The sequence below is a fragment of the Aedes aegypti genome, chromosome 1 (genome assembly GCF_002204515.2).
Source record: "Aedes aegypti strain LVP_AGWG chromosome 1, AaegL5.0 Primary Assembly, whole genome shotgun sequence".
NCBI classification, from domain to species: Eukaryota; Metazoa; Arthropoda; class Insecta; order Diptera; family Culicidae; genus Aedes; species Aedes aegypti.
In genome coordinates, this window is record NC_035107.1 from 198,697,355 (window position 1) to 198,724,028 (window position 26,674).

General features: G+C 36.4%; 1 protein-coding gene across 1 annotated transcript in view; it reads right to left on the minus strand.

The window, feature by feature from the left end:
• Window positions 1-384: 384 nt before the first annotated feature.
• The window catches only part of LOC5569266 (delta(9)-fatty-acid desaturase fat-7), a 74,191-nt gene continuing 47,901 nt past the window's right edge, over window positions 385-26,674 (minus strand). Inside the window, exons 5-7 of the mRNA XM_001658361.2 lie at window positions 1,799-1,984; window positions 1,537-1,732; window positions 385-1,439 (exon numbers count right to left, since the gene is read on the minus strand). Of these exons, the coding sequence (XP_001658411.2) occupies window positions 975-1,439; window positions 1,537-1,732; window positions 1,799-1,984 (847 nt within the window). The 3' untranslated portion in view covers window positions 385-974. The remainder of the gene's footprint in view (window positions 1,440-1,536; window positions 1,733-1,798; window positions 1,985-26,674) is intronic.

Sequence of the window (26,674 nt, forward strand, 5' to 3'; positions counted from 1 at the left end):
AGAGGAAGAGAAAAGTGTAAAGAATCCTGGGAAAAACTTTTGAAAATGGTGTCAAGGCTTGAAGAAATTCCAGGAAAATTTCTCGAGCAACCTAAAAGAATTCTTTTACGAATTCCTGCAGGACTTCCTAATATTTTTTAGGATGAATTTATGAAGAATCATAAATTCATGCTAACTACGAAATTCATAAAAACGGTGGTTTTACGGTACTGACCACTATTTTTCTCACAGGTAATATTCCACTTGCGCTAAAGCAAATAGTTACGAAAAAAAAATATAGATAGGTAGAGAAAAAAGGTACGTTTGGAACACTCTCCCTTCAATTTGTTTCTACTGTAAAATATTTAATAGGTTTCTCAATATTAATTAAAAGGCAAGTAAATGTATTTACAAGAAATCAAATTTATTTGTTTCTTCATTATTTTCTACACTACATTATAACCAGTTTAAATGACTGATTCGATTCCTACGTTCTTACTTGTTGAGCAAAAAAAAATCTTCAATTCTGTAAACACGTATTAAATGTGTTTAGCCTAATACTATAAAATTAAAAGAAAACCAATACAGTTTCGTGTTCAGGTAAGGTTAAGACTAAAGTTTAAAAGAAAGAATCACAAATCGTTGTTAAAAATGATTTGATTTCCGCTACTTATTCACGATGAACAAATTAAACTCGTACGCACCAATCACACTTGGTCGCTGGTGTTCGGTCGGCTATTCTGGGAAACAACAGGAGTATTATTATCTACAGTGCTACTCGTCCCGATAGTAGAAGAATAGGTTAGTACTCGGATTAACATTACAACCTACAAGAAATAACATTAGTGGCTAATGTAGATCTGTTAGTGTTTAAATGAGAAGGATTCCATAGGAGGGTGAAGCTCGTAGGGTGATGATGTTCTACTGTTCTACTGATCTGCAAGGTCCCATCCCAATAATACAAGCCACACTCAGTCCCCACTCTGTTGTCTACGCTAATGCATGGAACCGGTTTTTCGTTGTATCACATTCGCGTTCCCGTTCACATTGAGCCTACTCTTGCCGGCTTTGTCCAAGTTGTTATTGCTCTGGAGGAGATCTTCCTCCTCCATGATCGGCGGTTCTTGCTGCCGTTGCTGGTCCTTGATGTACTGGGACAGCTTGTTGTAGATTTTGTTGGCTTCAGTCTTCTGGTCTTCCTCTTCCCGTTGGCAGCGGAGAAGTTCGTCAGCCTCCCGCTGTAGAATCTCGTCATCCATTTCCGATTTTTTCAACTCGTCTTCAATCAGAGCATAGCCATCACTTTGGATAATTTTCGGCTTCGGCGTGTAGATCGAGTTGAAGGTCGGATTCGTCGGGTGACGCCAGATTCCAAACAAGGTGGTAAACGCATTGCGACCTTCGTCCGTGCCGTAGGTGTGATGGGACTTATCGCCAGTGCGAAGAACACGATTTTTTACCTAAAAGACAAGAAAAATAGCACGTTCACTTGGTTCTCAGCGAATTCCAGAGAATTTTCTTGGATCAAACTCATTAGCTCAATTGAAATTATCTCACCATGTTGTTCGTGGCGGTCTTACGATCCCAAATAGCTCCCCATTTAGCAAGAATGTCGATCAGCGTTCCGGTCAAATTCAGCGGGGTTCCGTATTCGGATGCTCGGTAGTCCCATGGGAAAGCATGATGATAGTTGTGCCAGCCCTCGCCCATTGCCACAAACGACACAAACATGTTCTCGACAGGCCAGATGGTTCTACAAAAAATGTTACAATTAGAATAGACCTCTTTTCGATTCTTAAGAAATGTATAGCAAACATACTTATCGTAGGGACGGGTTCCAAACATGTGGGCGGCACTGTTGACTGACCATGTACCGTTCAAACTTAGAACCGTGCGGAAGAAGTAGGCAACAAATAGCGCGTACAAGGGATTCTCACCCCATAACAGGATCGGGACGGCGGTGGGGCCAAGAATGGTGAAGAAGGTGTATAGCACCTTGTAGTGTCTGGAAGAAAAAAACAGAAGGAATACATTGAATATTTTTTTTAATTTTTTGCACAGATAATAGAACTTAGATCACTTTTCTTTATAACAGAAGCGTGTTTTATAAATTGAACAGATTGTCGCCCCACTGTAACCACAAGTTACAGCCCCTGGACGTGAGCTTTATGGGACCGTTTAAAACGTATTATTCTCAACCCATTGAAAGCTACCTCAAAGACAGACCAGGAGAATTTGTGACATTGAATGAGATGAGCTCCCTATTAACCACTGCGTACCACCGTTCGGCAAGGGCAGAAGTAGCAATTAACGGAGTCTGCAAGACTGGAACTGTCCAGAACAGATTCACATTCACTGATAGTGATTTTGCTCCATCAATTGTTACTGATATAACATTCCCGGAAGCATTAGCTAGCTCTGCAATATATCCAGTAGAAGCAACACCTTCCAGCGAGCCAGATTCACGGGAGTAGATTGCCTAACGAGGCTATCGACATCCAAGAGGGACACGACATTTTCTAGTTTTCCCGATTCTGATGATTAAGGTTATTTCATGTGTTTGGTCCACAAGTGCCCTTAACAGGTTCCTCTACCAAGCGCAAGGTATAGAACATAGAACCACAGGAAATTGACCAAACAAAGATCACTTGTTGTTATCACGGGTCGGATGCTTGTCGGATCTCTACGAGCAAACTCGTTTTCTTCTGCTTGAGTTAGCTTTTAGCAACAAAAAATATGTTTATTACCATTTCAATTGGTTTGGTTAAGTTTTACTTACACTATCAGTCCTACATTTAAGTACCGTTTTGTCTCAAATTCCGAACAGACTCATATTCCGAACACTCGGTTTTTGTATGGCGATTTGGTTGAAATGTTTCGCTGAAATATGTCACCAAATAACAAGAAAATTGCAGTCAATTGCAATTCAATTTTTGCGTCTCCAATATAATTTTTACCACGGGAGTAGTGGTGATTCTCTAGTTTGAGACCAGTAAAACAAGCTCAGATAAATTTATTTGCAAAATTATTTATTTGATTACGATTTAATCGTGCTGTTCGAAATTTGAATCAAGGTGTTCGGAATATGAGACAAAATAAACACAGTGTTCGGCATTTGAGTCAAAATGTTGTTCCATACTTTTATGTTAAAACAATACAAAAAATAATTAAATCAACATTATTATTGGTTAACAGTTAGACTTTACGAAGAAATTAAAATTTACACAAATATCAGCCAATTTATGCCAATCAGATGCATTTGAAGTCACCGTTGTCCTTAAGTGTTCGGAATATGAGTCAAAACGGTACCCGCCGATCTGTGATACCGATACTATAGTTTCTGTTGGTTTCTGTTGGTTTCTGTCCCTGACATGTTAAGTTCATAGGCTAATTTATTTTTAATTTAGGTAGGTACTTACGAGATTTTAATATTTCAAAAACAAATTTAGTTATTTTTGGAACAAATTTGGCTAATAATATATGTGGAAGATTGTAGTTTGCTTCTTGCTATTCCTTTGTCTTCGATCCAAAACATCCGGCCTGTATTGCTTCAGGAGTTCTTAAGCGGTACTCTCTTCCTTGACAACATTCAATACCTTCGTCACAGGACGTCGCATGATACCCATCAAAGTCTGCATACGCACTGCGTACTCGTCCATCGCTTCCAGTGTATACTCGAACCACCCTTCCTCTAATCCAACTACTTCTTACACCTTCCTCCACAACTATTACCAAGTCACCTTCTTATCGAGTTTAGATGACTGTTGATTTTTCTGGAGTACGCTTCTTTTTGGATCAGCTTGAACACTAGATTTGCAGCTTGTTTGGGCTCTTCACTACTCGGCATCGTTCCCACCTCGACAAGGTTTTGCTTCTTCCAATTGGGGTCTCCAAAGCGACGAGCGAACGTTATCGCGCCGATCAACCGTTCCCACAAAGAGAAACGCTTGAAGTCTATCACTCCTCTGTTTGACACCGACGCACGTGGATGACTTTCAGTTCTTCTTCTGAATCTATCCCAATGGTTTTATTGGGCCAGTCTTGTTCTTCTCTGTAGAGGAATTCCGGCGCCTTAAACCACCTACTTTCTTTACCTCGGCTCCATTTTGTGGCTTCATCGGCAACCCGTTCATACCCGTTGGAACTTTCCTCCATTTGTTGACAACGGTATCTTCCAAGAGCTCCATGACCCTAAAGACCACATACTGGCGATACTTTCTCGTATCTGACCTATGCCAGTGTATACTAGAACAAGCGTTGAAGTAATGAGAACCATGAACAAGTTTTTGAATTTACTATTCCAATAATGATTGAGCTATCAAGAAGGCTTTTTATTTGCGTTTTGGTCCTTCTCGATCCAACCGCATCGATAGCCGAGCGGTAAGCGTTCGCGCTTGACTATCGCAAGATCTTCGGTTCGATTCTGGCTTGCTGCAAGTTTTTAACCATGATATAGTAATTTTTATTGTCGAAATCGTACCATGGTAAAATTGAATGCACACATTATTTGAAATAAATGCAAATTTAGTCTGCACAAATCAAGTGGCGTTGAGTATTTAATTTAACCCTGTAATATAGTATTTTCAACTACAGTACGTTTGATCGGAAGCGTACGGTCTGAGATGATGGTCTTTCTTAGGCATGTGGCATGTATCAAACGCACACAAATATGAACGGGAAACCTTCTGGAACTTTTGTGGAAAAATAAAGGAATCCATGTTGTCGATAAAGCAAAACTAAAGAATTGAATATATAACACACACGAAGTTTGCAAAGAAAATCACAACAAATTGATATGGACGTTCATGGATCTAACAAGAATTTTAAACACACAGATCAAACGTGTAGATTTTTATCAGTGTAGTCACGATAATTAGTCACTCTGTTCCACACGCAATTCAAATGGAAATGACCCATAATAGTGGGTGATCCATAATAGTGTGACTACTGTATTTGCGCAAAGATATACAGTCATCCCTCCATGAGTCGATGTTCCATTACTCGATATCGACTCATGGAACCATACTAAAAACATAAAATCATGGTTACTATGATGGTCCCTTCAAACAGCTTTCCAAAGAATAGCTGTTCCATGACTCGATATTTCCATGAGTCGATGGTCCCTTCAATATCGACTCATGGAGGTTTGACTGTATAACGTTTTCCTACTCCCCAGCTCTCTGAAGGAGTTACCAGGGTTGATCTCGATCATGAATGTTGAAGAATGCATGATTTTTTTTTTCAAACGCCAGAAATTAGAACCAAATCCCTGTTTTACGTGACGGATGGACTTATTTTAAGGGATCTTATCATGATTGAAAAAAATCCCTATTTGTGTACAGTGGTATGTGGACACCCGGGGCAAAAGTGACCCTTCTAATTTCACGTAGTTCAAATCGAATGATTGATGTTTAATCGAGGATAGGAATAAATTTAGTACTCAATCGAGGGTTGTGTAAATATTACAGTAGAAAATGTTCACTTCTTCTTCTTTCTGGCGTTACGTCCCAACTGGGACAAAGCCTGCTTCTCAGATTAGTATAATTCTTATGAGCACTTCCACAGTTATTAACTGAGAGCTTTTTTTGCCGATTGACCATTTTTGCATGTGTATATCGTGTGGCAGGTACGAAGATACTCTATGCCCTGGGAATCGAGAAAATTTTCTTTACGAAAAGATCGTCGACCAGCGGGATTCGAACCCACGACCCTCAGCATGATCATGCTGAATAGCTGCGCGTTTACCGCTACGGCTATCTGGGCCCCTAGAAAATGTTCACTACAAAATACAAAAAAAAAATGTATTTAACTCGCCAACGTGAAAATCGCGAAATATTATATGAATGCAAGACTGGAAAATAATGTTTGACTCCCATTAAATCCAAAATTAAATTGGTTTTTCCGCACAGTATCGATAACTGACAATTGTTTGATAAAGTTGTGAAGATTTTTTGTTCGAAAAAGTTTTTTTTACATTAAGTTTTGCATATATACCAACAGTATGTCTTATGGGGCAAGAGGGACGCCGCAATTTTCTCATATAAAGTTTTATTTTTCTTGTTTAATAAGTATTGCATTAAATCAATTTTCCTACCAAATAAAATCAAAATATACCATCTTGGACATTTAAAGAAGTTTCTGAAAAGTTCTGAAAGAAGAGACATTCTCAAAAATCTCAAATCAACCTGTATTTATAATATTTTTGAAATTCACCGATAACATCATTTAGAACCAGTGTTGCATTTGAACGCGTTCAGTTCGCGTTCCAGTTCAAATTTTTGAACGAAAGATCAAGTAGGCTTGAACATTGAGCAGTTCAAAAATGTGAACGCAAAAGAGCAGAAAAGTGAACGCGAAAGGAAAATTGTTTTCATGGCAGATTAAAACAAATTTAACAGCAGAAATATTTACTAGAGATGTTAAGGAACATGAAAGGTTCCATACATTGTACGGGATACCACTCAGTGCAGTTCAAAGTAGTACTTTTTAAGTTTTGTGCTTCAGTGTGCATTTTAAAGTGAACGGGCCGTACGTGAGCAGCGGCAGAAATTTGCACGAGAGTTCAATGTTTACTGCGTTCACGTGCAAAATTAGAACGCGTTCAGTTCATTTTTGGCTCGCGTTCAGTTTAAAATGCATCACTGTTTAGAACAAGAGGTGAGCTTGCCCCTACACTGTAATAATCTTCAAAATTTGTACTGATTACCGAACCGATTTATCTTAAGGTCCCCTAGATGTATCTACCACTTAATGTCTCAAAGTTTTCCTATCTCGCATAAAAAATAGATGAATCTACAAGAAATAAGGGTTCAAAGACTTGCCAAACAAACGGACGCAATACAGAAAATTAAAGTTTATCTGTTTTATAATATATACTTCAACAGAACTTAAAATCTGTCATTTAGTTTAAAATCTAGTCATTTAGTTATTCAATAGTCGAGAAGTGAAGAAATTTTCAGGAAATTAGAAGAAGTTTTGATTTCTAACAAACTTTAAATGTGGGATCTCGAACAGACTTGACAGCTGTTTCTGGACATCACAAAAATGTCTCATTTTTGGATTTCATTTGTTCTGTTTTTTTATAATACGTTATGATCAGTCTACCGTTCTTGCAAGAATTATACTTAGACAGGGAACCAACAGACATTTTCAATGTATTGATGATTGTATATTGATAATATCATTATTACAACATGTGTCCGGCCATTTGGCCGAATAACGAACAAAAATAAAAAATCAAATTGCTTCAACGCTGAAGAGTAGGATTGATAAGTGTGGCCCAATAACTGTTCAGCCAATTAAATTGTTGATTTTTATGATGTGGCTGAACGTTACGTTTCTCGCTATAACTAGTGCTCGGAGAGAATAATCAAAACGATTCGTTCATTCAGGACGAAGTTGTGAACTCGCATCAAGACTCTTAGCTAGGTTAGCAACGATGTGCTAGGGTTTCATTGAAAAATTTTCCTTCTTTTGATCATAGGCTGTTCTTTCATATTTGAATATTTTTCATGTTTTATTGATAATAATGGCTTCTCATACGGCTCATGCTCATAAAAAGTCTTATTGAAGACATATTTTTTTCCTCCAACACGGAGAAAACGAAAAACCCATTTTTGAGTATTTTTTACTTACTTTTGAATTATTTTTCCCTTCCTATACCATTCTCTTCTTCTATTGTTGTCAGAGAGCGAAGAGCAAAACAACCCAAAAACCGAACATAATGCGTTACCTCAAATTTGAGTAAGCGGCATAGTACTGGAAGTTGAGTTATTTGCTCTGCCGGTTGAGTGAAAAGAACTCAGCCAGACGGTATTTTTTCGCATGGCTTTAAATGAATCCAACTTCTACCCCATCAACTCAAAATTAAGTTAACGCACGCACCCCCGGAATTGAGTGGAAATACCTCACTTTTGAGTACCGTAAAACGGGGTAACTTTGATATTTTTTTTAGAAGAAAATTGAAATATTTATGCACGCTGTTTCAAAGAATTTTTATTCATATTTTTAAAACAAGTAGCGGGATTTGGGGCGAATCTATGACAAAAGGTCGAAAGACAAAAGGCCGAAAGGACAGAAGGTCGAAAGACAAAAGGTCGAAAAGACAAAAGGTCGAAGAACAAAAATTAGGGACAAAAGGTCGAAAATCTTTTTTCAAAGAAGGAAAAATTTCCCACCAAGCAAATCATTTTCGACCTTTTGTCCTTTCGACTTTTTGTCTTTCGACCTTTTGTCCTTTCGACGTTTTGTCTTTCGACCTTTTGTCCATAAACCATTTGGGGCAAGTGTGCCACCTTAAGCAAATTGTTCTCTAACTTTGTCTAAAGCTTAAAAAACCCGCCAATTCAGCCTCACGATGTTAGTTTCACATCTTTTCATAAAGCACTGTGCCATTTAAAAAGAAAATAATTTCAAAAAGTATTAGTTTTGGAGCTCCTCAAATATCATCCAAAATACCCCGATTTTCAACACTATGGGGCAAGTGTGCCACCCTTATGGGGCAAGACGGCCACCGAATGAACATTCATGTAATTCTACATGTAATGAAATTTTCATTATTTCCTGTTAATATTGCTAACAAAGCAGAGCCTAATTGACAATTTTAAAAATACTTTTAAGTTTACCGTCATGAGGGGATGCTTTATAACAAGGTTCATCACATGCGGAACTCTCTACTAGTCAATTCGAATAACTATAATCGTTATTTTTGTCTCCATTCAATGCGATATATGAATTACTCTTTCATTATGGAGGATCTGTATAATATTACACTAGATCAGCACTAAATAAAGGTAAAATATTGATGAAAATAAGTAAAATAGTTCTTAAAACGCCTAAAACTATGTTATTATCGAATATTTGGAGAAAAAAATCATTGTGGGAGCAAAAATGTTTGCTAATCCTCTTCTACACTTCAAAAACCACTACTGGTGCCTCATTTTGGTTCATTATCATGATTTTGTTGATGATGTTTACATTTTTATGAATTTCACCCCAACCATTTTTGTTTACCAAATAGGTGGCACACTTGCCCCAAAAAGTATAGATTTCAACCAAAACGGATTTTGTATGTAAAAGTAAATATTTTTTTCGTTCAAATGCCACAATTACTTACACATTTGTATAGCTTCACAATGTACAGTACGTTTGAAAAATTCGTTATTAATTTACCTCTCACCATGCTATTTAGAAACAATGAAATCTTATAAAAAATCACTGAAATTTTATGGTTTTCACAAAAGTCGATGTAAATACGTGAAAAATAGAGCAATTTGCGACATATTTTGACAATTGTATTATGGACTATAAGCGAACATATTGAGGCTCAAATAAAAAATATAGTTTGTAGTTTTTACAAAAATCAGGGGTGGCACACTTGCCTCTATGGCACACTTGCCCCAAATTCCGCTACTGGTATCCTAACTATCGATTGATATATTTCCAAAAGATTTATTCTTAATGGATATATAATTGTTCATATAATTGAAAGTCGGTTTTCTGTTTTGGGGTAACTTTGATGATGGAGCATCAATCGTTCAAAATTGAATGAATTACGGAACATTTGTAGGGCGTTGCATACCTTTAGGCGTTTAACGCTATATGGAAATTTCTGTCTTAGATTACAAAAATGGTCCCAGTTTGTAAAAATAGTTTTCGCTAAGAGTTTTGAGACCGAATTCGAGTTCTACTATAATTAGGCTATTAAGTATAAGTGACGAATTCACTATGACTTCAACTAATAGTGATCGTAGAACAGATTGTTTGAGAGCATTTCAAAATTGCTTAAATCTTATAAATTTTCCATATTTGCATATAAATCCTCAAATGTACTTGATTCCAACGGAAATAGCTTTAACATGAAGTGTCATACTAATACTCTTTACTTTTGCATTCGTTTTGCTTAACAGATTAACAGGAATTTTGTTATTTCGTTAAGTATGTTGAGAGTCTCACACTATCAAAGTTACCCGCATGATCAAAGTTACTCCGTTTTACGGTACTTCATTTTCTCCGTGAAGATGTATCGTTGCTTGTGTATATGAGAAAATCGAACAACTCGGTGAACACTTACGTTAAATAGGCTCACTGTTTCTCTGTTGTGAGCTCTTTAGTGTTAGTTCAAGAAACATTCAGTGCTGAAAGAAGAACATCCTAAATGTAAGAAATTATTCACTTCTCTGCTAGCGGTTTTCGCATTGCATTTGACAGTAACTAAAACAGTTTAATTATCGATCGGTTTACTTCGATCCCTCGAAGTTTTCACTTTCAATAAATATGAAAAATAGTTTTCTCTTGAAAGAACAGCCTATGATTAAAATCTGTCATGAACATCTAAGCAATTGTATTGCAAATAATTGTTATATTAGTATAACTGTAAAAAACTGTCGATGATTTAAAGAAGTTAAAATTTCCAATGATAATAACCAGGATAACTCGAAATAATAGCCTATGTTTAAAAGAAGGAAACATTTCGGATTGAATGAACAAAAAACACTTTAAACCGTAGCATACCGTTGGTAATCCGGAAATGAACGAATAATCAGCTTAGAGTCTTGACGCAATGTGTGGAGTTCACAATTTCGTCCTTGACAGATCAATTGATCATTCTCTTGTAGCTTTTATACAGCGACAAACATGACGTCATGTAATATCATAAAAATATTATTATTAGCAAATTATTTACCTCATCAGTTATTGGGCCACAATTATGAATCCTATGCATCAGCGTAGCAATTTGATTATTTTTTATTCGTAATTCGGCCAAACGGCCTGACACCACTTTATAACAAACAATAACAACGCCTGCAGCGTCCGAATGCAGGTCAATTTGAGGATGGAAAGGAAATGATGACGTGTCACTTGCTCTAAGGAAGCCGTTCAGTCTTTTGCACTTCCACGAGAAAACAGTGGGAGTTTGTACATGGGAAAGGGTTGTTTGTTTGCAGAATTCGTTTCGGTTAACGATATAAATATAAATTATAATGAATGCATGAGCATGAGGATAGAAACCCGATACTTTTTTCTTTACTCGAAAAAAGCAAAGAACCGGACAAGATTGATCCGGATTCTATCGCTCACTCCCTCCGGGGGAAGCAACAGGAGCAATGTATCCAACATTTTTATTTGTACTTCAAACAAATCCGATCAAAATATCACTTACACCCGTTAGGGTTTGGGCCCCTCACTTGCATAGGCCGTAAGATATTCATGAATATATAAGGCTCATTTTCGCATTTTGTAAATATTTCTGATTAAATTTCCATCTCATTGACCCTGTTGTTGCCTATTTTTGACAGAAGGACTGATTGTATGACCTTGGATACAGAAAATGCTTCACTGCTTCAGCATCAATTTACAATCAGTACATCGTTATCTGGAGGTCATGTTGCACGAAATACAGTTATGCGTCACAAAACCTGCAGAAGGCGCAAAAAAAAAACAATTCGCGCAACGCTGGATATGAGGTATGGAACATATGAAATTTGAGATGATCGTTCAAAGTGCAGTCGATGGAAATTTCGCAAATATTTCGTCCTTCTGTTTGTGGTTGAAGTCTTGCATTGTGGTTTCTCTAACCACTTTCTTTATGGTAAGTTTGGTAAAGAAAGTTTTCAATATTGTAGAAGTGCTCATATAACACTAAACTGAGAAACAGCTTATTTTCCAGTAGATACGTAAGAAGAGAAAGGTTATCATCATGCAAATAAATTGATTTTTGAGAATTTTTCAGATTTCAATCTAAAAGGGTAACCTTTGTGAAAGATATTATTTGATCTGCGCTCAATGTCATTTTCTCGACTTTCTAGCTGATAAAACTGCTGCCCAATAGCGAAATCACCTTGTCGAAAATGTTGCACAACCTGTATTTTCAATCACCACATTTGGTTTCACCAGCAACCAAAAAAAGCCTGTTTTCCAAATTTCGTCCCAGTCTAGCATAATATTCACAAAAAGCTTGAAATTTGTGTTTCATTTTAGGTAGATTACGAAACAGCTGGGGACCGGCTTCGGCACGGGGGCTTAATAAATCAATCGTGTTTCGCTGTGACTAAGTCCACCTCGCCTCGGTCACTAGTCGATCGGGTTCGTCCAATCCCATCATGATGCATCTGTGTCAAGGTAACCCTATTCGGATCTGGTTACATTTCAAGGCAAACCCATCCAATCTAATTCACATTAGGACCGAAGTGTGGACGGCAAACACGATCGATTAGTAGGGGTTGATTACTTTCCCCGGGCGAAATTATTGGATATCATTGTTCTACTCGTTACACTTTCACCGTAGATTCGTAGAACCGGAACCGGATTTCTCAGTTGAGGGATTGCTACGACGGCAGACATACAATTAGTCATTTCATGCTACTTTGACCCCTGACTTGAACCTGTCATATGATGTTGCTTGAGTAGCTGTCGCGTGTTGAGGAAAACGTGAATATCCAAATAGAGAAACGTGAATAGCTACGTACCAGTGGAAGCTACAACTTTTGGAGTGGTGTTTTTGACTCTTCGTTTTGTTTTACTCTTTCCAAACCATCTACAAATTCTGCTTCAAATTCTGATGCGATGTTGAAAATGCCACTCGGAACTACGATGATGGAACGGGTTTTAGAAACGGAGGACTGATCCATTGTTCATCTAGGGCTTCATTATTGATCCTAAGTATTTGTGAATGACCGATTAATCGAATCCAACCGTGTTTTTTGCTATCATGCGTGTTCAGGTTTGAAGGATAAAAAATCCAATGGGAAACGAAGCAAATGTAGCTTAATTCTATTCATATAAGGAAAGAAATTACGATAAGCGATTCGAGGTTTTTCTTGGAAAGCATTTCTTACAATACTTTATTATTTATTTAATTATCAACACCCGTCACGGCTGTCCCAATAACGAAACTCAATCTAGGTTCACACAAATTGTCTGAATGCCATGACAAATTATTGTTTCAAAGTAGCACTAGAACAGTGGTAATCGAAAACACAAACTACGTGGTTGAAAATTCCCAGCATATCGGTAATTCCACAATAGGCCTTTGCACATGACGTTTCAAATCAGCTGATCCGGAAGCTATTTGACAGTTCTTCTATGAAAATGCCAGGCGTTAGCACCGGTCCTCCACCGATGTAAACCCAGGGTGGAGGGCGGCTGTCAAATGGGAGTAAAATTTGAAAGCCGCTAACCTAAGTCCAGAACCAGTTTTAAGACTTAACGCGGAAAAGTAAAAACTATTATTCGCAAAATTTCAGGTTCTCAATGCGCTTGAAAGATATTTTTGCAAGCAGTTATTTGCTACGTGCTACTGCAAATTCGCAAATTACGGATTCACGCTTAAAACGGTAGATATCGCAGAATATCAGGACAATCTATACGCGCAGACAGCACATCAGAAATACACAGAGCACAACCGAAGCAACCAAACGTTCGGATAAAAGGGCATGTTTTGGCTTAATCCACTTACTTTTTAAGCAATCAATCGAACTTCAACTCACATAAAGTTCGTTTAGGTTGCTTATAAAGAATTATATTAAGCTTCAAGTAAGAAAGAAGATTGATTCGAACTTGTTCTGAACTTTCTAGTTGTTGATAAGTTTATGAGTTACTTTTTCGAGAACCAAGTTTAGTTAATATTTGTAGTTTTCTCTTAATCCGAGGAAAAGTTTACTTCACTCCTTAACCCCTCTACCGGCAGCTTTATTTTTTACCACTAAAAAAATATTCAAATTGCGATAACTTTTTTGTTTCTCGATATTTTTGCACCATTTTTTCACAAGCCCTCAAAAAACTCTTCTAATTTGAGAATATGTGTTGATATTGATAATTGGTCATGTGGATCCGGAGATATTCCGAAATTTCTTGGGGGACCGACGCGTATCCATAATTCACTTAAATATCTCAGGCAACAGAATTTTTATCGTACTCGGATATTTACTCCACGGAATGATACATTAATGCAAGTATGTTGTGAAAAAATGAAGCATATTGGTGCAGCCGTCTTTGAGTAATGAGAATTTATTTTTTTGGTACCGCGCTGGACAAATCAAGATCTTGAAAACTCTAAAAAGCCTCATTTCGTAATTTTCAGATATTTCGAAGAATACTGAACAGATTTGTATGATTTTTTCAGGGTAGCTCCTTATTACCTGCCATTGTATAGTACACATATTATTTTTTTGATAAATTGGCCAAAAACAAAATGGCCGCCAAAGACATTTTATATGAAAAATGTCGGTCCCCCAAGGAACATCGGAATATTTTCAAAACTAGATCAGCAATGATTAATATCTACACGGATTCTTAAACTAGAAGAGTTTGTTTGAGATCTTGTGAAAAAATGGTGTGAAAATATCGAGAAACAAAAAAGTTATCGTGATTTAAATTTTTTTTTAGCAGTATAAAATGAAGCTACCGGTAGAGGGGTTAAATACAATCCGAACTATTTATTGTTTGGGAAAGTAACTCTTCTTGAGTAGTTTAATGTATCCAATAAACTGGCAGTGATCCTCGTAGCGTGGAATATCAGATATAAGGGCTCCATACCGCTGATCCGTATTCTAGTACTGAACGGACTACAATTCAGGAATTTCAAATGATATTTTATTTTCACGGAGACTCTGGTTCTGGCATAGATGCTTGTTCTCAGTGGAACGATGCGCACTGATATTAGAATGAATGATTTTCTCACCTTCGCCTCAACGATTGACGTAGTAACTAGAAAGGTTAATCACTAGGAATTAAGCTTAGGCACAATAGAATTGTTTGGCCCCCATAAATTCAATTTCCTTAATAATAATTCATTTTTATGTCCCACAGTAACGACAAAATTATTGTTTTCCACCTGGGAAACAAACTATCAAGGAAACGAGATGTACTTCTTTAGAACTATCTCATTTGAACAATAATAAATTACTTCTTTTCAGTAATGTATGGATTTATGAATAGTTAAGTTCAACAAGTTATCCGACCCGCCATCGATCACGTTCGTCATCAAGAAGCAAACTTGCTTCATCTTCTGTGTGCGGAAGCTAAGCATCACAAAGCTCACTCGCAGCAAGCATTTGGTACTCATCGGTCGGATCTAATTACGTTCGTTTCGGTGAATTTAATTTCCGGAGGACGATTCATAGCTCACCAAATGCCTCAAAAGACTCACCTAGCCTATAACGAACAATTCAAACCACCACCGAACACGATCACTGCCGGTTCCCTCCATCAGCTAGCGCCGGTATGCCAAGAAGCACTTGACCCGGCGGAAGGCCATTAAACAGATGATTTTCTGCACCGTGGTGTACCGAAAAGCACTCGAGAAAACAAAAAAAAACACCTGACGCATCTCTTCAGGATCTGGCCCGTGTCGGTTCGTTCAAGGTCATCGCAACGCCATCAACGTTTGTGAGGCCGACTGCGTCGTCTTCGTCAGCCGTAAATTACTCGAAGATATAATTACATTAATATCTAATAAGCAAATAATCACTATGATCAACGGGTAAAACCTGAGCAGGGGAAAATCTGGACGCATTGTTTCGAGAATGGTACATCGTGTTGAATCGGCAAAATAAATTTGTTTGGTTTATTTCAGACAACCAGAACAGTCTCTAGACTAATACCCAATAGCCAAAATTTTCTTTCGAAATTTGGTGAACAATGTTACTCACTCCACAATATTATCATATCTCGAACTTCGTAGTCGACTTGATTGTATTACTATATATCTCTATATCCTTCATAAGAATACATACAATAGTCAATGAACCAAACAAACTAGATTAAATACCTACAGTATGGCCCATAAAAATGCGAAAATCGTCATATCATGTTTAATGCAAGTTTTTATATGAAAAATGTAAACTAAACAAAATTGCTATTTATTATATGTATTTTTTGATCTGTTTAGACTTTATTTTTCACTTTGAATATGATTCTTATGTGTTACTTACACCTTACTAGAGAAGAATTGGAAGCACACCTTCAAATTTTATCACACGGGCATCGATTTCAATATCTTTGTTATGAGCGCTTTTGAAACGTCAACGAAGGGGCGATAGCCTACACTGGCCTTATCTTGAACATACGCCCATGTCAAATAGTAGAATTGATTTATACCCAGAGTGTTGAAGACTTGAATATATTTTGGAAAAAAACGTCTCATTTTGGAGAGCTGTGATTAATTCTTCATATAAGTGTGATAAGCGACTCTGAGTTGTATCTAGCCAAAGGAACAAACTTTGCTTTCTCAAAAAACACCTATGGATATCTGTATATGGTTTTTAAAAACAATTCGTTCTCTACGAGCATTGTTCCATCCTCTGATACCAAGAAAACTAATATTTTTAACGATTGAGTGTGATTTTGAACGTGGAAAGTTTATCAAAAGAGTATACGACGTTCAAACACTTTTTCTGACTTTCAAAGAACAAAACTATCCAACTTTTTTTTTTTTTTTTAATTTCTTTATTAGTATCATTCCAAACATTACATTCATTTCTTATATCTAGGTGTTCTGTGTTATTAGACAACACTATCATCCTAATTTGGTAAAACAAATTTAAGATTTAATTGACATTTTGTTAACAACATATTACATTTCAGTTGCCGTAGCAGTTCAGTTTTTTTACAGGTGAGTTGATTTCACCTGCTTATAAGAGAAAAAAAACGTTTTTAATATACTTAACCTAACTTAACCTAAACATATAACGCATTAATCGTGGCAATAGAAGATTGTAACGATTTTTGCCTGAAATTATTTATTATTTTATTTGACATTTGTTCCAATGTTTCAACATTGGATATTCTATGTAACTCATTGGTACTATACCAGGGAGGAAGTCTCAGAATCATTTTCAAAATTTAATTTTGAATTCTCTGCAGAGCTTTCTTCCTGGTATTACAACAGCTAGTCCATATTGGTACAGCATACAACATGGCTGGCCTGGAAATTTGTTTGAATATCAAAAGCTTGTTCTTAAGACAAAGTTTTGATTTTCTATTAATAAGGGGATAGAGACATTTTACATATTTATTACATTTGGCTTGAATGCCCTCAATGTGATTTTTGAAAGTTAAATTCTTATCTAGCATGAGCCCTAGATTTTTAACTTCATCTGACCAATTTATTGGAACCCCTCTCATCGTGACAACATGTCTACTTGAAGGTTTCAAATAAAGAGCTTTTGGTTTATGTGGGAATATTATTAGTTGAGTTTTGGAAGCATTAGGAGAAATCTTCCATTTTCGCAAGTATGAAGAAAAAATATCCAAACTTTTTTGCAATCGACTACAGATGACACGCAGGCTTCGTCCTTTGGCGGAGAGGCCTGTGTCATCCGCAAATAAAGATTTTTGACATCCCTGAGGTAACTCAGGTAAGTCAGATGTGAAAATATTGTATAATATTGGTCCCAAAATGCTGCCTTGAGGAACACCAGCTCTTACAGGAAGTCTTTCAGATCTGGAGTTTTGATAATTAACCTGAAGTGTACGATTTGACAGATAACTTTGAATTATTCTAACAATGTATGTTGGAAAATTAAAGTTTTTTAATTTTACAATCAAACCTTCATGCCAAACACTGTCGAATGCTTTTTCTATGTCTAGAAGAGCAAGACCAGTAGAATAGCCTTCAGATTTGTTGGAATGGATCAAATTTGTTACACGTAAAAGTTGATGAGTGGTCGAATGTCCATGGCGGAATCCGAACTGTTCATTGGCAAAAATTGAATTTTCGTTGATGTGGGCCATCATTCTGTTCAAAATAACCTTTTCAAAAAGTTTACTGATGGAGGAAAGCAAACTGATTGGACGATAGCTAGAAGCTTTTTTGTCTGGTTTTAAAATTGGAACAACCTTAGCATTTTTCCATTTGTCAGGAAAATATGCTAATTGAAAACATTTGTTAAATATATCAACTAAAAATGATAAGCTACTTTCTGGAAGTTTCTTGATGAAGATGTAGAAAATTCCATCATCGCCAGGAGCTTTCATGTTTTTGAATTTTTTAATAATAGTTCTCACTTCTTCCAAATCAGTCTCCCAGGCATTTTCGAAAACGTTCTCTTGATTGAGAATATTTTCGAACTCCTGAGTAACTTCATTTTCAATTGGACTAGTAAGTCCTAAATTAAAATTGCGCGCACTTTCAAACTGCATAGCTAGTTTTTGAGCTTTTTCGCAATTAGTTAGTAATAATTTGTTTTCCTCTTTCAATGCCGGTATTGGCTTCTGAGGTTTTTTCAAGATTTTAGATAATTTCCAAAAGGGCTTAGAGCCAGGGTCCAATTGAGAAATTTTATTTTCAAAATGTTTGTTTCTTAATTGAGCAAAACGTTTCTTGATTTCTTTCTGCAAATCCTGCCATATAATTTTCATAGCAGGATCGCGAGTGCGTTGAAATTTTTCAACAATGGAATTTGTTAAAGTTTCAAGAGCATTGTCAATATCAAGTTTAGTTTCTAAAGAAATGTTAACATCAATATCCAACTTTTTTGCTTTAGTACATTATTCAGGTTAGTAAAAAAAATATAACAAAGATGTTCCTATATAGCAAAGTAACCTTAGAATATACTACATCAATCAGATATTACATCCAATAACGAAAACAATAAACATAATGCTTGTGTATGCCAAATTCAAAAAAAAAAATAGCATTTTTTATGGTCCATACTGTAGGTGTAAAGAGGGTCCCCAGGGCCAGATTTACAAATATGGGGGCCAAGGGGCCATTGTCTTGTGGGGGCCCTTTTACCAGAGAAAAAAAAAATAATACTTTAGAATAGACTAGATATGTCTAATGTTCTTTGTTAGGTTCTGAGTAAAAAGTCAAACTGTTTTATAACGTTCAAAAATGTTTCAAATCCCTCATGAACGTAAACCAATTTAAATTTAAATTATTGTTACCAATGTTTTCTTAATTATTCTATATACAGTGGGATTCCGTTTTCTGTAAATATAATTGTGTCTGTTGCTTAAGTCATTTAAATAACAGGTCAGCAATACACCGGCTACATTCCAAAGCTTCATCTTCGTTAATATTTCCCTAAATCCCACTAACTACTAAGGGCCTGGGAGGGAGGCACCGATACTACACACGAAGTTGGATACAATTGTTTTCCGAATTGCAAGATAACTCCAGTTTGCCAACGACAATCAAGGCAGGCTTAGTGAAAATCGCTAGTTTTCATTTGTTGTGTATGTTCAGTCTTTCTGGACAAACATTGAAAAAGGGCCACAGTTTTCTTTGCGTTTAATTTTCAGTTGCAATGAAAACAGTGAAAAGAGCCTCATTCCAATACGTTACATTTAATAAGAATAAACGGTGCTCTCGTGACGTTACTATTGAATGTGCCTGAATTGATTCTAATTCGATTTTTGAAATTTTTGATGAAATACAAAAATATGCTTAGGTTAATTAAGCGCTTTTATCATGTTTGTCCAGTGTTTAAGATCCGGGCTCACAGTGACAGTTCGTGACAGCAAAATCTCGGCTCACTGTGACGTAGAGAAATTTTGTATTGGTTTCTCCCTCCCAGCTAAGGGCTATCGTACGCGCTTATTTACTTCGGGGTGATCATTGCATTGGTCATGCAATCGCAACGTTTCATGTGGCCATTAATCTCTACCAGTATCTTAACTAGAGACTCGCCTCTTTTCTCAGGAATTCATATTGTGTGACCAGCCCACTTGAGTCTGGTGATACTGTTGTTACTTTTCTTCAGATTTTGGAACAGCTCGTTTGAACAAAGCACAAGTACTGACACTGGAGCGTTAGCGTAGTTATGATATGCTTCGTAGATTGGACGCTAACATAGGAGCAATAAAGCAATAAATATAACATATTTCACAATTAACATTACGGAGCTAGAGATTCATAGCATAGTCCAACCCTACGAAATTCAATTTCGATCAGCAAGTAACCATGGAGCATTATATTATTGTATATATAATGCAGCTGCATTGCCGTAAGCCTACCATTAAAGTAGTTTTAAAGTGGAAAAGGGCCCTTTTACAGTTGCACTAATGCAAAAACGACGATAAAGCAATGAAGCAATGTATAAAGTAACATTAGTGCAGCAGTGCAATTTATAAAGTAATATAAGTGCATTGATACATTTGTAATGTAGAGTTAATGCTTTATTGCTTGACAACTCTTGGTATATGTCGAATAAAAGCAATGTTACATCAATGTTGTTGATATGCAGTAGAATACGTGCAATGTTATAATGCTTGTGGTTACTTGGGTATGCACCGTTTCGTAGTCTCGATATTTGATAATGTCATAACAATGATGTAACAACACTAGAGTGTTATTTTCAAACCAAAAATTGAAAAATAAAATTAAAATTTTGGCACGGTTCCGTTTTTGGCAACTGATATATTCGACTTTGTTACCAAAAACGGAATCCCACTGTATCTTTGTAGATTTGTTATGTTTATAGACTGAATTTAATTATTTTTGGGGCTTATTCGTCATTGCTTTAATATTCAAGATATTCAACATACAGATTTACTTAATGGTTTTGAGTTGAAGAAATTGTTTTATGCCTGGTAGCAAGTCTTTTTCTAGAGACTTGATCTCTATTTAAATGTAAGTCTCTAAAAAGTTTTTATTTTTAATGAAATGTCTCTGTTTTAATCAGAATGATCTCTACAGTCTCTTTTTTTATTCTGATTGCAGTGAATCCTGATGCAAAAATCTGCTGGCTCCAAAAAAATACAAAGATGCGGCTTTTCAGCAGGTTTTTCAAGAATTTCGTCTTACATGTCTTGAGGAAAGCCTTTAAGAAATCTTTAAGACAAGCCATTGATTTGTCCAGAGATTTTACTGGAATACTTTCGAGGAATCATACAGGGATCTTTTTAGATTTTTTTTAAGATATTCCTCTACTAATTCTCGCAGAAATTCTTGCAGCAATTTTTCAAAGGATGCTTAGAAGAGTTTCTTCAAAATTGTCTCCTGAAAATTCTTGAGTATTCCAACAATTCTATCTCTAGTAATTTCTTTAGGGATAACCCCAATGTTTTCCAAAGACTATTCTAGGAGTTCCTCCAGATATTTTCAAACTAATCCTTCAATCGAATTCTACAGACATTACTCTAGTGCATCTTACAAAGATTTTTTGAAGATGTTCTAAACGCAAATCTTGGACGATATACTAAGGAAATCGTGGAACAATCACCGGATAAAATCCTAGAAGACTAAAGACTTCCGTGAAAAATATCTTTCCTTGATAGATTTCTTTGGAGTAATACTTAACGGAATTTCTTAGATAATTTTTATGGTTATTCTTGGAAAAATCCAAAATATATTCATGCATAAATTGCATTCGAACCTAGTCTTAAACTTCTTTTAGAAAGCTTTCTCAATCTTCATGTTTCTCGTTATGTCAACAAAATCCCATTCAGAATGTTCTAGCATTTTATTTGAGTTTATTTAAAGCCTGTCCACGTTAAATTTTGGACACCCAAATAATGGCAGCAAAAAAAAGTTACTCATAATTCAACAAAAACAATTGTTTATTTCAGAATAAAAGAGTTATATCTACAAAATAAACAGTTGACAAGGATGTTAATCCTTCTTTCTGTAAAATTCTCGAATTTTCTGTGGTACACCCGCCATCCGTGTCCGAAATTTATCGTGGACAGGCTTTACACAAATTTCACTATTTTTTCCGGATGTATTAAAAACATGAATCTCTCAAATCATAAGATGCTATTCCAACAAGTATGTACTATTGGATTGATTACATTGATTCTAAATATTCGGTAAAGTTTAACGATGAATAGGGAGCCGGATCCTATTCTTGGCACTTTTGTCCACTTCGGCAGTGGGGTTTTTCGAAAGCTACTGAGCTCATATTTGGCCACTATATGCGGTATATTGAAGGGCTTCTAATTGCAAAGTTTCAGTCGATTCGGCCGAGAAAAACCCCCCATGCCAAAATGAATCATGCCCAAACAGCTCTGCACCCTAAGTTTGTCGAGATTTGTGGGGCTCCTAAAATGTGGGCCATGGCCCCTTCGCACCGAAATTTAACTATTTGCGAAGGTTTAAAACAATAGTGATTCAGTAACACAAGCAAAAATTCGGCGACAGAAACACAGAATATCAACCTTCTGTAACATTAATAAATTCTATTAGCCATAGTGTGATGTTTTCATAAACATGCACACTTAATTTTTTATCAGAAACTTAACCTAAGTGGGGTTAATTTAAATATACCTAAAAATAGCAATTTTTCATGAAATGTGATTTTTTATAGGCAATTTACATGTTTGCGCTATGCGCCCACTATGTCGAAAATGGTTTTCAAATATTTATGCATATCGAAATAGATTTCATTTTCATTTTGTTCCATGCGATGGAAATTCAACTGAAAATTAAAAAAAAGCCGGAAACAATAAATAGCCATAATTTTTCCAAATCTCAATCGATTTCTGTAATTTTTGGCGTGAAAGTGTCTTGCTTGAAGAGCATTTAAACACCATAACATTTATAATATTTGATTTGAATTGGGCTAGGAATCCTAAAAAGAAACTTTTGCCCCAGCTTACTCTATGTACATTTTTGGTATCTTGTAACTTTTGCCCTGCTGATTCGAACTTTTGTCCTACTATGAACCAAAAATGGTTTCCAAACATTAAAGCAAAAACTAATACGATTCTACCTCATTACCCCGAATGCCTTCTCTCCGAATTCCATATCCCCGAAGGGCACATAACCCCGAATTCTATTATCGCGGGACAATGACATGTGAAGTAATTGTACATTCCTGATAACAGCATTCGGAGTAATGGGGTTCGGGATAATACAGTAGAATCCTACGATTTTTTTTGATGGACCAGAAAAAAACTCTTGCAAAAAATCCTAGAAAAAAAAACAGCAGTGGCGCGGGAAGTGGGTAGGACAGGTAGGACATGTACTACGCACAAAAACACCTGGGTAGGACAGTCAAAGGATTGTCCTACCTATGATTCAACAAAAAAAAAAACACTTTCTCCACACTGAACTATCACTTAAGTTTTTACAAGTGCGAATCGGTTTCCTCAGTGGATTTGTTCTTTGCAATCCAAAGAATAAGTGCTCAGAAGACACAAGTTTTCGCACAACGAAAAGAGTAAATTTTCCACCATGACTACTCAAAAGCTTCAACATTTAGAAATTGCTGTGTCCAGATTTTATCGCGCTCAAGTTTGGCTCCAGCATTCGTGGTGAAGAGACGCATTGATCGCACAGTTCCACACCGAATATTACCAGTAAGTGTTGTGTGATGTACGCTATGAGAAGCGAGTCATAAATCTTGGCGCACGTATACCTACCTACCGATCAAAGGTACTGAGACAATACACACATCGAAAGAACGTTGGGTGAATTAGCGCTGACCGTGACTTGGAAGTTGGAGAGACTCACTCGTCGCTCATTAGATGTGTGATCCTTCGCGGCGCGGATTAAGTTATGTATACAATATCCGTGTGCATGGCGGGCCGTTCTAAGGCGGGAAGATCGAACGTAGACAGCGAGACACTTGAATCACAACCGAATTAGAAGAACAAAAAGGAGGAAAAATTACCGCTTCAAGACTCAGAGGGGGTAGGGTACTTAGATTTCGATTTGATTCTCGGTGCTATTGTTTTGGTTTATTTCGGAAAGGCCATTTTGGTAGAGCGGGGAGGATTGTAGGGGAAGGCAGCAGAGCCGGTAATTAAACATTGACGGGGAATACCAACAACGCACTCTTTCCTGCTGAAGAAGATGGTGATGATGATTGCATTGAATCAGTGTATCTTGCTCGGTTGATTGGATGAAATATCTGAGTGCAATTTTTTGCTGTGGATATTAGATTAATTTATTTCTGCCGGTGGGATATTGACTGTTTTATGAACTTTCCGGGTGTATTCAACATCTGTGTTGAAATTTTATTATCCACTAGTGGACCCGGCAAACTTCGTCTTGCCATCAAGTAGGCTTTTGAAAACCAGTACGAATCGTCCCATACAAAATGACAGTTCCGTTCACGCTCGTTTTTTCAACTTTCCCGGTGAATATCCTGCAACTTTTATACACACAAACACGTCGGAACCCTTGACGAACAAAATGGAGAAAGAATTATCCAAATCCGCTGACCCGTTCGTAAGCCATTTCGTGACATACAAACACCATTCCATTTTTATTTATATAGATAGATAGATATGCAGCATGTGGATGGTGATGTACGTAAATCAACAGAACTATGGTCAATTTGCAAATTTGCCAATTCTCAATCACATTAAAGTATGATTTGATTTCCATCCATTTGATTTGAATTCACTTGGGTATTTCCCGAAACATTTGTTAGCTAGTTGATGAGTGGTATAGATGCAAGGCAAGATTGTATTTATATTTTTGCATCTTTTGTTAATTTTAGTAGGTGGAATTATTAACCTTAAGACTTCATGGAAGCAAACTATTCGGAGTTTGAAACCTTAAACATGTCACATTTCTCAATTGGGTAGTTGTATAGGGTCATTCATGAGTAGCTCACGATAAGTTCATAAAAAATATCTGTTTTCCTTCGACTGGAACTCCAACTGTGCATATCATGTTGGAGATAGGCATGTCAATCAGTCAATCAATTCGCTACTTTATCCGCTGACCTTTTATGATCTCATCATCAACTGTACAAATAGGCAAAACTGCGATTGCCTAGCAGGGGATCTATCGCTAGGTTTTGCTTGACAGAAACCCCATGAACATGAATTTGGCTGACGACACGGATACTGTTGCATTGTTTTTTTTTTTGTTTCGTATTATCAAAATTCATTAACATCGATATCAGTGCACAGTGGTCTAGCAAGCAGATTTACGAGGAAAGATGTATTTGAAGGTTTAGAATGGCCCTTAGATAGGCATTGCTTGATATTTAATTGATCCACATTTTCATAAAATTGAATTTGACCGCTTCAGTATTTAAGAAACTATGGTATAAATGGTTTATATAAGTTGTAGACAATTCAAATTTAAGCAATTTTGCTAATAATCGTTTTTCTGTAGCTATGATAACACAGGGGGTCCATAGAAAATAAGTTATCAAGATGTATTTACAATGTGTGTTTTCAATCCTTATCTTATCAGAGTAGTTTTTAAACAAGGATCTGCGCATTTTCAAATTCTAAAAGTTTTCCATAGCCTACAATGACGAGTTATGAATTATGAGATATTTTAACTCAAGCCCATACTAGTTTTGATTTGATGCTTTTGTAAAATAAAATAAATCCTTTAAATGCCTTCGCATACATTTGTATTTGTATTATTTATAATAAGTAAACACACGCTTTCAAAATTCCAAAAAAATATTCATGTGGGAATGTGTACATTTTTAGGAGAGCTCCCTATAGATCTGTTGGAAGTAATATTGTTCTGAATATTTCCAAATGAGTTGCAAAAATAAAGTTCATTAGAATTTCTGAGTAAAAAAAGGTTGTTTTGGGAATATGTGAATTTTGAAAACAAACTGTTGGAACTACAAAGAGCGTATCAGAATACGTTAAAGTACGGATGTTATGTCACAAAATTAAGATACACAAATATATGTAAAGAATTGACCTTCATGTGGTAATAAATTCATCTGCGTGAGGTATGAGAATCAAAGAACCAGGAAATCTTACACACAATCAAAGTAATATTGAGTTACACTACCTATCAGCTGATGTAAATCGTCAGATCGATGATTTTTATTCCTTTTCAAAATATTTACGTGATCAATCCGGTATTCAGAAGTGATCTTCCTTCGTCAAGCAGTTGATTTGTGAACGTATATACTATTTGGGCGAGAATTCCGTTATTTCCGGATAAACATCTGAATATTCATAACTACAAAATCTGAATATTCAGAAAACTAATGTTTTTGAGGCGAGCAATGTCCCTTAGAACTGGTTATTTAACTCAAAAGCATAACATCAGTGTATTAAATTTATCACGAATATTTTTGCGGAACAACATGAATAACTATACCATTTTTGGAATTCATCCATAATCGGGTAGTGTCCAAGGATGTTTATTTATATAACAGACCATATTTGTTTTGTTTTTATTGATTCAAAATTGAGTGGGACATTTCTTCAATGTGCCAAATATAAATCTGGCATCTGCAAAATATATCATTCCAAATTCGTGTAAGAAACGTAAGACGTAAGAAACTCATGCGACCTATAAAACGTGATTTGTCTGCTCACTTTATAGTCCCAAGGCAAATCCAAACCGCTATTCACAAAAAAAAACTATTTCGAAGTGACACTGACTCTATGCAAATAAGCGAAGCAACTTAGTAACTTTCTCACCACTCCCAGTTTTGATCTAATCCGCATCCGAGCGTCGAATTCTATTTGCACTATGCATCTATGTGGAGATCTTCTCAGTGATGACATCGCATCACTAGGCAGGTGTCGCGCCACATAGGATGTTTGTATGCAAATAGTTCCAAGTTCGAGATGGTAAACGTTGCGTAACCGAAACACCTGCTTTGGCCAACTCCGTTTCGCGCTATTAATGTGACTCGCGGGGAGCATTTGTTACCCTTTCGACATGCACAGCTGGCATAGCTGACCTATCTATTTGGCGATAGTGTGCGAACTAAAGTGTATCCTTTGTCCGGTATTATTTTGGAGGCTAATTCTCAAAAGTGATTTGATCATGGTGAAACTGCGCCTAAAACTCTTTGTCGTTAACAAC